The sequence below is a fragment of the Otolemur garnettii genome, unplaced genomic scaffold (genome assembly GCF_000181295.1).
Source record: "Otolemur garnettii isolate 467f Iridium unplaced genomic scaffold, OtoGar3 scaffold00010, whole genome shotgun sequence".
NCBI classification, from domain to species: domain Eukaryota; kingdom Metazoa; phylum Chordata; class Mammalia; order Primates; family Galagidae; genus Otolemur; species Otolemur garnettii.
In genome coordinates this window covers 36,947,755-36,958,605 of record NW_003852405.1, presented here as the reverse complement: position 1 = coordinate 36,958,605, position 10,851 = coordinate 36,947,755, and the positions used below count along the sequence as shown (strand labels likewise).

At 48.7% G+C, this 10,851-nt stretch overlaps 1 protein-coding gene across 1 annotated transcript in view; it reads left to right on the top strand.

Moving 5' to 3' along the window:
• PDE4B (phosphodiesterase 4B) overlaps positions 1-10,851 on the top strand; it is a 312,539-nt gene that overhangs the window by 269,793 nt on the left and 31,895 nt on the right. Inside the window, exon 6 of the mRNA XM_003784243.3 lies at positions 4,819-4,931. Within this exon, the coding sequence (XP_003784291.1) occupies positions 4,819-4,931 (113 nt within the window). The remainder of the gene's footprint in view (positions 1-4,818; positions 4,932-10,851) is intronic.

Genomic DNA, 10,851 nt, shown 5'->3' with positions numbered 1-10,851 from the left:
ACTTAGTATGTCCTGGTCTAGCCTGTGACTTGGTATGATATGTCCTGGTCTAGCCTGTGACTTGGTATGGTATGTCCTGGTCTAGCCTGTGACTTGGTATGGTATGTCCTGGTCTAGCCTGTGACTTGGTATGGTATGTCCTGGTCTAGGCTGTGACTTGGTATGGTATGTCCTGGTCTAGCTTGTGACATGGTGTGTCCTGGTCTAGCCTGTGACTCGGTATGGTATGTCCTGGTCTAGCCTGTGACTTGGTATGGTATGTCCTGGTCTAGGCTGTGACTTGGTATGGTATATCCTGGTCTAGCTTGTGACATGGTGTGTCCTGGTCTAGCCTGTGACTTGGTATGTCCTGGTCTAGCCTGCGACTTGGTATGTCCTGGTCTAGCCTGTGACATGGTGTGTCCTGGTCTAGCCTGTGACTTAGTATGTCCTGGTCTAGGCTGTGACTTGGTATGGTGTGTCCTGGTCTAGCCTGTGACATGGTGTGTCCTGGTCTAGCCTGTGACTTGGTATGGTATGTCCTGGTCTAGCCTGTGACTTAGTGTCACCATCAGGCAAGTGACCTAACGTGCCCCTTCTGCGTCCACCCCATAGGATGTTGCAAGGATTAATGGGCAGTGTGCTTGGCGCTCCTTTGAGAAAAGAGCTATTGATTGCCACATCTTATTACCAGATTGATATTCATTACAATTCATTACAATTGCTTATTCATTTTCTCTTCCTGTTTCTCAGGGCTAATACCTACCAGACCTGAAGAAGGGAGAAAGTCTTCCTTTGCCACTCTGGGTGGAGTGAATGAGAGAAAGGAGGGAGGGAAGGGAGGAGGACGGTTCTCCCTGCTCCTTCCCTCTAGAAAAACTTGAAAACCAGGGTCAAGGGTATGGCCTTACACGGTCCCATCACCTGCTCTTCCTGCCCTGGCTTCTGTGGTGTTAAGTTTTGTTCTTGCTCAGAGCCATCTCTTGTGGACAGGAACAGAGCCACTCATGGGCGTGCAACTTCCATGGTGCCATAGCACCCCGTGTTCAGAAGCCTTCCATGTTTTCTGTCTCAAATTCTTAATTTCATTTTTGACCTTGTGTTTTGCAAGTGAAGTCTGATGGGACAATGGAGTATACAACGGTGGCCTGGAACACGTGCTGGCCCAGTGCCCATCACCTGCCTCTCCCCTGGACAGGTTCTCAGCCAGGCCCTTATTTGATCCTTCGCCCCCCAGGAACTGTTCAGCCCCCTTTGTCCACCCCTACACTACTACTGTTTGTCTGTATCCCAGCAGGGGCCCGGGTCCAGGAGCAGGGAAGGCCTGAGTCAGGCATGCATGCCTCGCCAAGTCAGAAAGGGCACAGTGGCAGCAGTCCGTGCCCTGGGCTGGCACATAATGTAGTAGGCAAAGGTGGGGGTGAGCCTCTTGTCCACCAGCCCTGATCCAGGCACTTACCATATCCAAGCAGGAGGTTGCAGCATCCTTAGGGGAATAGCCCAGGACCTAAGGGATTGTCTTCTGTGGATAAAGATGTTGGAACCACAGAAAAGAGAAAAGTCTGGCTCTACTTTCCCAGGGCGCACCCCTGGCTGGGTGTGGCCCGTCACTCTGCAGCCGGCGGGAGGGGCAGCTAGCGGTGCTGTGTGTGCCCTTGGTCTGGAGCGCAGGCCTCCAGCCCCTGTGAGACTCTGCCCTCCCCCATGGGACCCCTGTGCCTGAAGGGCATGATATTAAACAAAGCACACCCACCCACTCATTAACTGTGACAGACGTACCAGGAGCAGGTGAAGTGTGAACAGCATGCTGTCTCTGCAACTTTTCTCAGTCTACAACTATTTTAAAATGAAAAGTATATATATATGTATAAAAATATATATATATATATTTTTTTTTAAAGCAACATAACAGGCTGAGAGATTACAGAGAAAAGGAAAAGGAACAAGGGTCATAGTCGGGACCCTTTGGTGACACTTTTCCCCTCCTGTGCTTTCATTTTTTCTGGGCCCTTCCAGTTATGCAGCTGACCCTTCCCATGAAGCCCCGGAGTGTGCAGTCCTACCACCCACTTCTGTTCCTCCTCATGTGCTCCCCCTGCCCAGTGCCAGTGCTCTGGGTTCTTTGCTGCTATTAACAATTCTCCTGTTTATTACCCACTAAGGACTGGCCACCACCCCAGGAACTTTATACACTATATTCTATTTAATATCTGCATAACCTCATGAGACAAGTATTTTTATTCTTATGCTACCGATGTAGGAAACTGGGGTCCAGGACCACGTGGTAAGGGATGGAAGAGAAAGTTAATATTCCTGATTTTGTTTCCAAATCCAGAGCTCTTCCCACAGTGCTGGACATGGACCATGCGGCCTCCAGGTGCCTGGTCATGGCCGATGGCCTGGGCAGGCACTCCGTCTGGTTCCCATTCCTCCAGGTGGTCACTGAGTGTCTGTGAGGGGGAGCCTGGCGCTGGGTGTGGTGGTGGAGCTGTGAAGCCACGGCAGGAACCCTCCTGGTCACTTTTTTTGGCTGTGTCCCTCAGTAGTAGGAGTTTGATGCCCCAGCCCATTGGGCCACTGGGCTCCCTGCCTTAGTTCCCGGGATAAGGCTGTACAACAGGACAGAAAGGAAATCCTACTCTGGATTAAGAACTTGGGGAGTGACAACCTAACTAGTGTAATAATGTAACTTCAAAATGTAGTAGTTTTTGATTTTAGACTATTATGGTTTACTTGAGAAAAGAAGGTAGAGTGAGGTCCTGCTGTATCCTCAGACCTGTCGCCGGCCTCCCCCAGCGCCAGGTCCCCCACTGTGCGATGCTCCATGCAGCAGACGAGTGGATGGCGGCCGTCACACCCAATTGATGTGACTCTTTGAAGAGTCTTTCCCTTCCTTTAAGTACTTCTGGGGGTATAATGACTGTACATGTTTCCTTTGTGAAGCTTGAGTGGAGATCGGATCCCTTCTTTCCTCTTCATGGAGGAGAGTGTGATGTATCATCTCGAAGCCTGTTTGCATATCGGCTGATTCAGAGGCCGAGCCAATGCCACCTCCCACCATGCTGGCCAGCTCTGGCCTGGGTCACAGAGACACAGGCCATGGTGTGGGACACTGAGGTGGTGAGGGAGCAGATGGTGGGAGGATCTGCCTCTTCAGAAGAAGTTTCCTAGGAAAAGGTGCTCTTCTGAAGGGAAACAGAAGAAGGAGAAGGGTGTTTGGGACACACCAGGAGTAAGTGAGGGGACCCTCGTGTTGGGGCCACCTGAAGAGGAGAGGAGAGAGCCAGGGAGGTGTGTGCGGGAGATGTGTGCATGTCTGGCCTGAAGTGAGTTTCATTAAAAACACTCCAAGTCTTGGCTCTGGTTTTTTGAGGAGTGAGAAAAAAATGGAGGACGCTTCCTGAGTGGTTTTGCGGCTTTTCAAGTATGACATACAGGACACTGAATTTAACCCTGTTTGTCCTGAAGGGGCCTCCCTGTGGGCATGAACAGTGGCTATTCTGTGAAATGCACATCTGCGGCCAGGGGGCTGGGGCCGCTGTAGTCCACGCCTGTCTGTTCTCCTTTGAGCCCCAAGTACAGGGCACACGTAAAATCGTTCTTATAATACTAAAAACCATGTGATCTTCCTAGAATTTTTGTATGACTGCATAAAAGAGGGTCTGATTCCGACAGGAATGTTGTGTTGGAACTCCATACAAGATTTCAATCTGCCGTGCCACTGTGCTTTCAGAAAGCTCCCTGTTGTTCCCGCCGCAGCAGTCACGTGGGCAGTCTGCTTCTCACAGCTGCCCCGTGTCTAATTCTTCCAGCATCTGTAGAACTAACTCAGTGTTCATTCACAGAAATGTCTTAAGTCAATAACCTGAATTATTGGTTTAGACTCACAAACATTTGAAAATGGAATTTATGTATATAAAATCTTGAAAACAACATATATATTTACGTGTATTTTTATATAGACCACAAAGACATATGACCTGAAAATCTAGATTCTTAGAGAAACAGACCAGAGTCCCCAGCTTCCTCCAAACTGACAGGTGGCCCCATTCACATCTGCCTCCACCTGAAAGTCCGGTTCGGAATTTCCCTATGATCCTGGCACTTGCAGAGGGGAAGTTTCAGCTTTGTTTGGTATAACAAGAGCCCGCAGGACTCCCAGGCTAATAAACGTGTCCACCTAAAACCCCAGACAGCTCCAGTTAGACTCAAGTCTTATTAGAGACCTTATTTTGCCTCTAATTAGAGGAAAGATTCAGGGACCGAGAGGAGCAGCCCCTGTGCCTCTCGCTCTGCCCGATGTGTTTCCCCACCATCATCCCAATCTGACAGTTTCCCAGAAAGACAGACTCAGACACAGTGGACACACAGTTGCCCCCAAATTCCGACTGCCTCTTTTAGAAGAAAAGCAAAATGAGAAAACTCTTTCCCCATCTCTCCTGGAGACCGCACACACTCCGAAGTGACATCACACGCCCACAGCACCCAGATGACTAAGGCGGAGTGAGCCTGAGAAAACTCTGCCTGTGCTTTGAGGACACATGTATGCAGATGAGCTCTTAAGAGGCGTTCCCGCCTTCTTCCTCAGAGGAAGTTTCTTGGTAGATCACTGACACCTCATCCAGGCGGGGGGTGAGAATTTGGCACCAGCTCCCCCAGGCAGAGCTGCGATTTGCTGTCCTGGTGGGGAGAGGTGGAAGGAAGGAGTCAGCCTGCAGATAATGAAGGAGCACGGGGGCAGCTTCAGCAGCGCTGTGATCGGCAGTGGCAGCGGCGACTCTGCTATGGACAGCCTGCAGCCGCTCCAGCCTAACTACATGTCTGTATGCTTGTTTGCAGAAGAATCATATCAAAAATTAGCAATGGACACACTGGAGGAATTAGACTGGTGTTTAGACCAGCTAGAGACCATACAGACCTACCGCTCCGTCAGCGAGATGGCTTCTAACAAGGTAAGCGACGAGCCTTCCACCCGCTGAGGTGGCTGTGCAGGGCTCTGGCGGCTCTCGCCCCATCTGCAGCGGGGTGCTCCGGGGCACCCGACCAGCCAGCTCCCAGAGAGTATCTGTTGATGTGTCTCAGGAGATTCTGTTCCAGAGAGCCACATTTTGCTTGTGTCTTGATGCTAAACAAAAGTTTAAAATCCTCGCTAAGATTTGATTCCCAGAAACCAAACTTCTGGCTCTTATTGAAGCAGTTTGGAATATGTTTAAAGGGAAAGGTGACGATAAATCTTCCAAACCACCCTACATTTGAAAAATGCCTTTTTCTTTTTACAGTTATCTAAAAAGTAAAATATAAATGAGTTCATCGGGTTAAATGTATGACATGTTCTCTGCAGTCAGTTGTCACATGTATTTTTTTTTAAACAGGAAAATAATTTGTCCTCTGCCTATCAATGGGAGAAAATGGTTTGCCCTCAAGTTTGATAGCGTCTCTCTGAGAAGGACATTCTGAGATTTTATTTCTTTTGTACTGCTGGCATGACCTCAGCTTAAAGAGAAATGCTATACTCGGTCTCCAAAAACAGAAAGTTATTATTTTTAAGTTAGATTGCTTTTCATAGTAGAATTATCTGAAGTTAAATTTCACCCATGCTGCAAAAACAAAAAATCCATGGTTTTATTTATAATGCCCAGACAAAACTTAGTGTTGAAGAGCTTTAATTATCTATCATTATGCCATTTGTTTAATTACCAGCTGGACTTAGAGTGCTAATTTATGTAGTGAGAGTCGTTGCTCTGTTTGTATTTTTATGGTGAAGAGTGTCACATGTGCATAGTTACAAACTCAGTGAAGTTGCATGTGTGAGTATGTGTGCATTTACGCACAGCTCTCTGCGCTGGTAGAGTCTCAATCTCTGATCATTCCAGCCTGAGGCATTCATTATCTTTCTGTCCTGTGTTTCTGGGGCTGGGAAGAGACTTTGCTAACATCTGCTGGCATGCCCCGGCCAGCCCCGAGGGGCAGCAGTGAGTGTGTGTCTCCTGGGGCAAAAGCAGCACCTCCCACCAAGGTCCTGGCTCCTGCTCAGAGAACCCGGTGCAAGAAGCCGAGTCCTCAGAAGGGCCTAAAGGAGGAGATGGGACTCTCTGACTTGGACCCCTTTGTTTCCTGGTTAAGAAAAGGCAAAAAGAAGTCCCTTTCTAAAAATTTTATTTAGAGTTAAATCTGGACTTGGGGAAAACAAAAGAATACATGTGAGATTTAACTGTTTGCTGACTTTTCTCTGAAGCTCTCAAGCAAAGGCTTAAATCAGGGATTTTTTAGGCTAGTCTGAAACCCAACCAACTGCTTCCCCAGGAGACCCGGCCACCCGGCCTCCCAGATCACGCAGGGACACCACGTGAGAGACCCACACGCGGGCTCCACCTGCTCTGTGCGCCACAGACACTGTCCTGCAGTTTGTGATCACTGAGCCCAGGCGGAGTGCAGAGCCAACAATAGAGGGTAGTTGTCCAACAGGGCCTAGCCCAGAGGGTGTGGGAAACTTCTAGAGTCATCAGAATAAACGCAGGACAGTCACCAAGATAAAACAGGCAACCAACTCCAGGAGGAGAGAAAGAACAGCCCCTGATAACCTGTGGATTGCCGTTAGTTGTTCATTCTGAGTGTTCTCTGTATATTACAGTGTCCTAGTGCCATTCGTGTCTGGAGTGCTGAAATTAGACATCGGCTGTCTCACAGACACATTAAAGATGACTTCGTAGTCAGCATAGGAGTTAATGAGGCTCTGAGACCAGGCACAGTGAGGTCCTGGTGAGCATTCCACCCCCTCGGGCTTCCTCGCCTCCTTTCTGGTGTTGTGGGCAGGAAGTAATGAAAGCTAAGCAGAGTGACCCTGACACGGGGCCTCAGCACGGACACATCAGCTTCAGCAGGAGAGAGGCTCACCCACTTCAGACCCACCAGGGAAAGGTTCTCAGAGAAAGCAATTGCCAGTGGGTGGATGACTCCCAACTCACAGATAAAGACAATTTCAATTTTTAGAAAGCTCTTTACTTAGCTGACTCTTTGTAAAATTCTTGATTATTCAGATAATTGTCTCAGGTAAAGCTTAAGGGTAACGTAAATGATGGTATGAATAATATAATGCTTTGAGAATATTCTCTTGGCCACCAAAGAGAAAGTGGTCCATACCCGTTCTTTGGGAAGTTAATTATTTATGGTAAAAATCATATTCTCCATTCAGTTTTAAATGTTGCTGAAATTATTTGCGATTCTCAACCAGTTTGCCACTTACAAATAGCATTGTCATTGCTCTGTAGTCTTACCAGCCGTACTCTGCTTGCCCTCCCAGCCAAGGAGGCCTGCAGATATCTGAGTTAAAGCCATTTTAGAGTGGTCACAGTCAGCAGTGGCCACAGGCTGTGTTCCTAGTTCTATTTCAGCTTAGTGAGCACTTAAGTTTAGTTTACAATGTCTGAATTTACTTAAGAATGGTGTTGTGCTGGGGCCAGGCCAGGTGGCTCATACCTGTAATCTCAGCACTCCTGGAGGCTGAAGAGAATGGATTGCCTGAGCTCAGGAATTGGAGACTCCTGAGTCTGAGCAAGAGTGAGACCCTGTCTCTACTAAAAATACATAATCTAGTCAGGTATTGTGGTGGGCTCCTGTAGTCCCAGCTACTTGGGAGGCTGAGGCAGGATGATTGCTTGAGTCCAGGAATTTGAGTTTGCTGTGTTACTGCACTCCAGCCTCAGGCAACAGAGTGAGTCTGTCTCAAAAAAAAAAAAAAAAAGTTTGAACCTAAAATATTGAAAGAAAGAAAAGAGAAAGGGGGAAAAAAAGGAAAAGGAAGGAAGGAAGGAAAGAAGAAAAGAAGGGAGGAAGGGAGGGAGGGAGGGAAGGAAGGAAGGAAAGAAAGAAAGAGGATCGTGTTGGAAGAGGTAGGGCTGTGCCTGAGGGTGTTAGGGGATTGTGTCTGGGCAGTCTGTGTGCAGCTGGCACAGAGCTGTGTCAGGGGGAGAAGGTGTGAGACGTCCTTCATAAACTTCATCTAGGTAGGCTTGGCTTTTATTGCTTGTTTTCCTTAACCCTTCTACGTTTTGAAGAAAGCTGAGTGATTCAAAGATTGTAACAGACTTTCCCCAAAGTACTCCAGAGCCCAGGTAGCTGGGTAAGAAACTATTCCTGTAACTTACAAAGTCAGAGTCTTGTCTCTGGGCCCAGGATTACCTGGTCCCTTACTGCTGGCCACCGGCCAAAAAGAATTCCAGAATGTTAGAGAACAATGCTGCCACGTAGACTAGTATCATGAATTATGTTTCCCCAAGAATTAAAAATAAAAATGGGGTAAGTCTAGCAGGAGTGTAACAAGTGATGGCATTGTTTTTCAAGAAGAAAAAGATACCTAGTGAGCCTTGTGCCGGATGCCAAGTTTGGTTGGACGTGTTTGAGCCGTCCTGCCTCACATCAAATGCCTTCTTAGATTTGCTCATTAATTTTGGCGATATTCACCACCCCCTGAATTAGAAGAATTGTCTGGTACTTCAGCAGAGTGCATCAGAGCATGAGGTCCCAGTGGCAAAACAGTTAGATGTTTTGAAAACAGGATGCTTCAGCCCTGCGCTGTAAAGAGGAACGGAAAGAGAAACAGTATAGAAGGGGCGACGGTGACACCCTCGCAGGTCCCCAGCCTACAGCAGCATAAACAGTGACCTGTCTTCCTGACCTTCACTGTGGCTCAGTTCCTGGCCTCCTGTCACCAAAGCCAACCAACGTCATCGCAGGAGGACAGGGGGAACCGCGCAGCTGCCGAGGGTGACTGCCGCTTCCTGTCTCCTTCCGGCAGACGCAGTCAGAAAAGTACAGGGTTGCAACAACAGTGGCCGAGGAAGGCCCAGCCCAGGACAGTCCCAGGAGCGCAGCTGTGCCTGCCAGGGAGGAGGAGCTGTCCCTTCCTCCGTTTTACTGAGAAACAGAGTCACTAACTTAGAATTTGCAGGTAACCTAGAATTTGACGACCATTCTTACCCAGCATGTGGAATGGTTTTCGAAGGGCGCTGTGTTCAAGCAGCTGGTCACTGTCTTCACTCCCCAGCGCCCTCCACTGTCCCTTTACTCTCCATTGCTTTGTCCTGGGCCTATGTGCAAAGGAGGACCCTGCACATAGTGCTCACTCTGGCTGAGAAGGGTCTTCAGAATGAAGCATCAGGACCCGGTGCTGCAGTTATGTTTCCTGGGGAACCTCCATGATGGGAAGGGAACTGGGCAGCCCGTGTCTCTGAAGGCGCTGTGACGTCAGCAGCAGATACCGTCTCAGGGAACTGAGTCCTCCCAGCTATGAGGCGTATTCCCTCGTCCCTGAGGCATGGCTGTGCCAGAGCCCTGACCCCTGAGAAAAGGCAACTTGTTGCCTGTGCTCTTGGGCAGGAGGGAACCGAGTCCCACGATCCCTCCAGGTGAGGCTGGTGGACAACCAGGCTGCTTGGCTCTGGAAGTTGATTGGGGAAGGCTGGTTGCCCTACTGGTGGGTAAGGCATTTTCTATTTAACTTGAGTAACTAATAACTTTAGAATATATTAGATTCAGCAGAACTGAAAGGAAATAGATCCTATTGGCCAACAGATTCATCTCAGAATTCTGTGGGGAAGATGGTAGGCAGGAGAGCAAGCCACAGAAGGAATTAATGTCACTTTTGCCCCAAATTCAGTGACACCATCACAGCAGTGTCACCCGTAACACAAGACAGATCCTTTTCCTGGACTTTAGGAGCAAGAGCCTTTGCCCGGCCTTTGTCTAGCTGCTGTCACCCCAGGAATAAGGAGTTTCTGGGTCACAGGGGCAGCTCCTCTCCCCTCTGCAGACCACACTGTCCATCTGCTAGACCCCACTGTTCTCTGCCCAAATGCCTTTGAACTGGCTGACAGTTCTCTTCCTGGACATGCACGGCCTTAGACCTAAGGGAACCCTTGAGGCAGAAATTGGGGAGAGAGGAGGAGTGCGTGTGTGGGAGGAGTGTGGGTGTGCAGGCTGTGGCAGAGGCCCGCCCACACGAGCCTGCTCACCAGGCCTGGGGATGCCCAGGCAGGGAAAGAGGAGGGCTGGGCATGGCTGGAGCCAGGTTCCCTGCACTGCCATCTCCAAGGAGTCCAAGAATTCTGGATTCAATTTGACCTTCCAGGCTGATAGGAAGGGACAACTGTCAACGCAGGAGCACAGAAGGCCACTCAGTCCACACCGTGTGTGCGTAGACTATGGGAGGTGGCCCATGCATAGTAGAGGTGGCCCTGGATTGGAAGGCAGGTAGAGTGAAGATCAGTTCTGTTAGCCAAGTGGGCACTCGTAGTTTTGTTTTGTTTTGCCTTTCTTTTTGGTACAACTTTTCTCTCTTTATTGATCAGATTTACATAAAATAAAGTCTGGGAGCAGCCAAGTAAAGTATAAAGAGAGGGAATAAGCCGTGAATTTGAATTCTAGCTCTGCTTTGACTAAAATGTGTTGTCACAGACAAACATTTTGAATCTCTACATTTTCTTATCTATAAGACTAATTAGTTGGAGAAGACAATCTCCATGGTCTCCTTCAGCTCTCATATCATTGGTGGGATAACAACAGGGAACAACCAGCCCACCTGTACAGGTGTCTCCACGTCCAGATGCCATGCTGAGCTCTCTACCTGCATTCTGTTACTCACAGCAACCTTTGGAAATAGTTACTGTTACTACCCCAGTTCAACAGACAAGTAAAGAGAGGTGTAGAGAGTTGACACACTTGTCCAAAGTCAATAAGATCAATGATCCCATGAGAGAGCAGGATTCACATCTGAGCCATCTGACTCACCATCAGTGATCCCAGGGAGAGACCAGGATTCACACCTGAGTCATCGGATTCACACCTGAGCCATCTGACTCACATCAGTGATCCCAG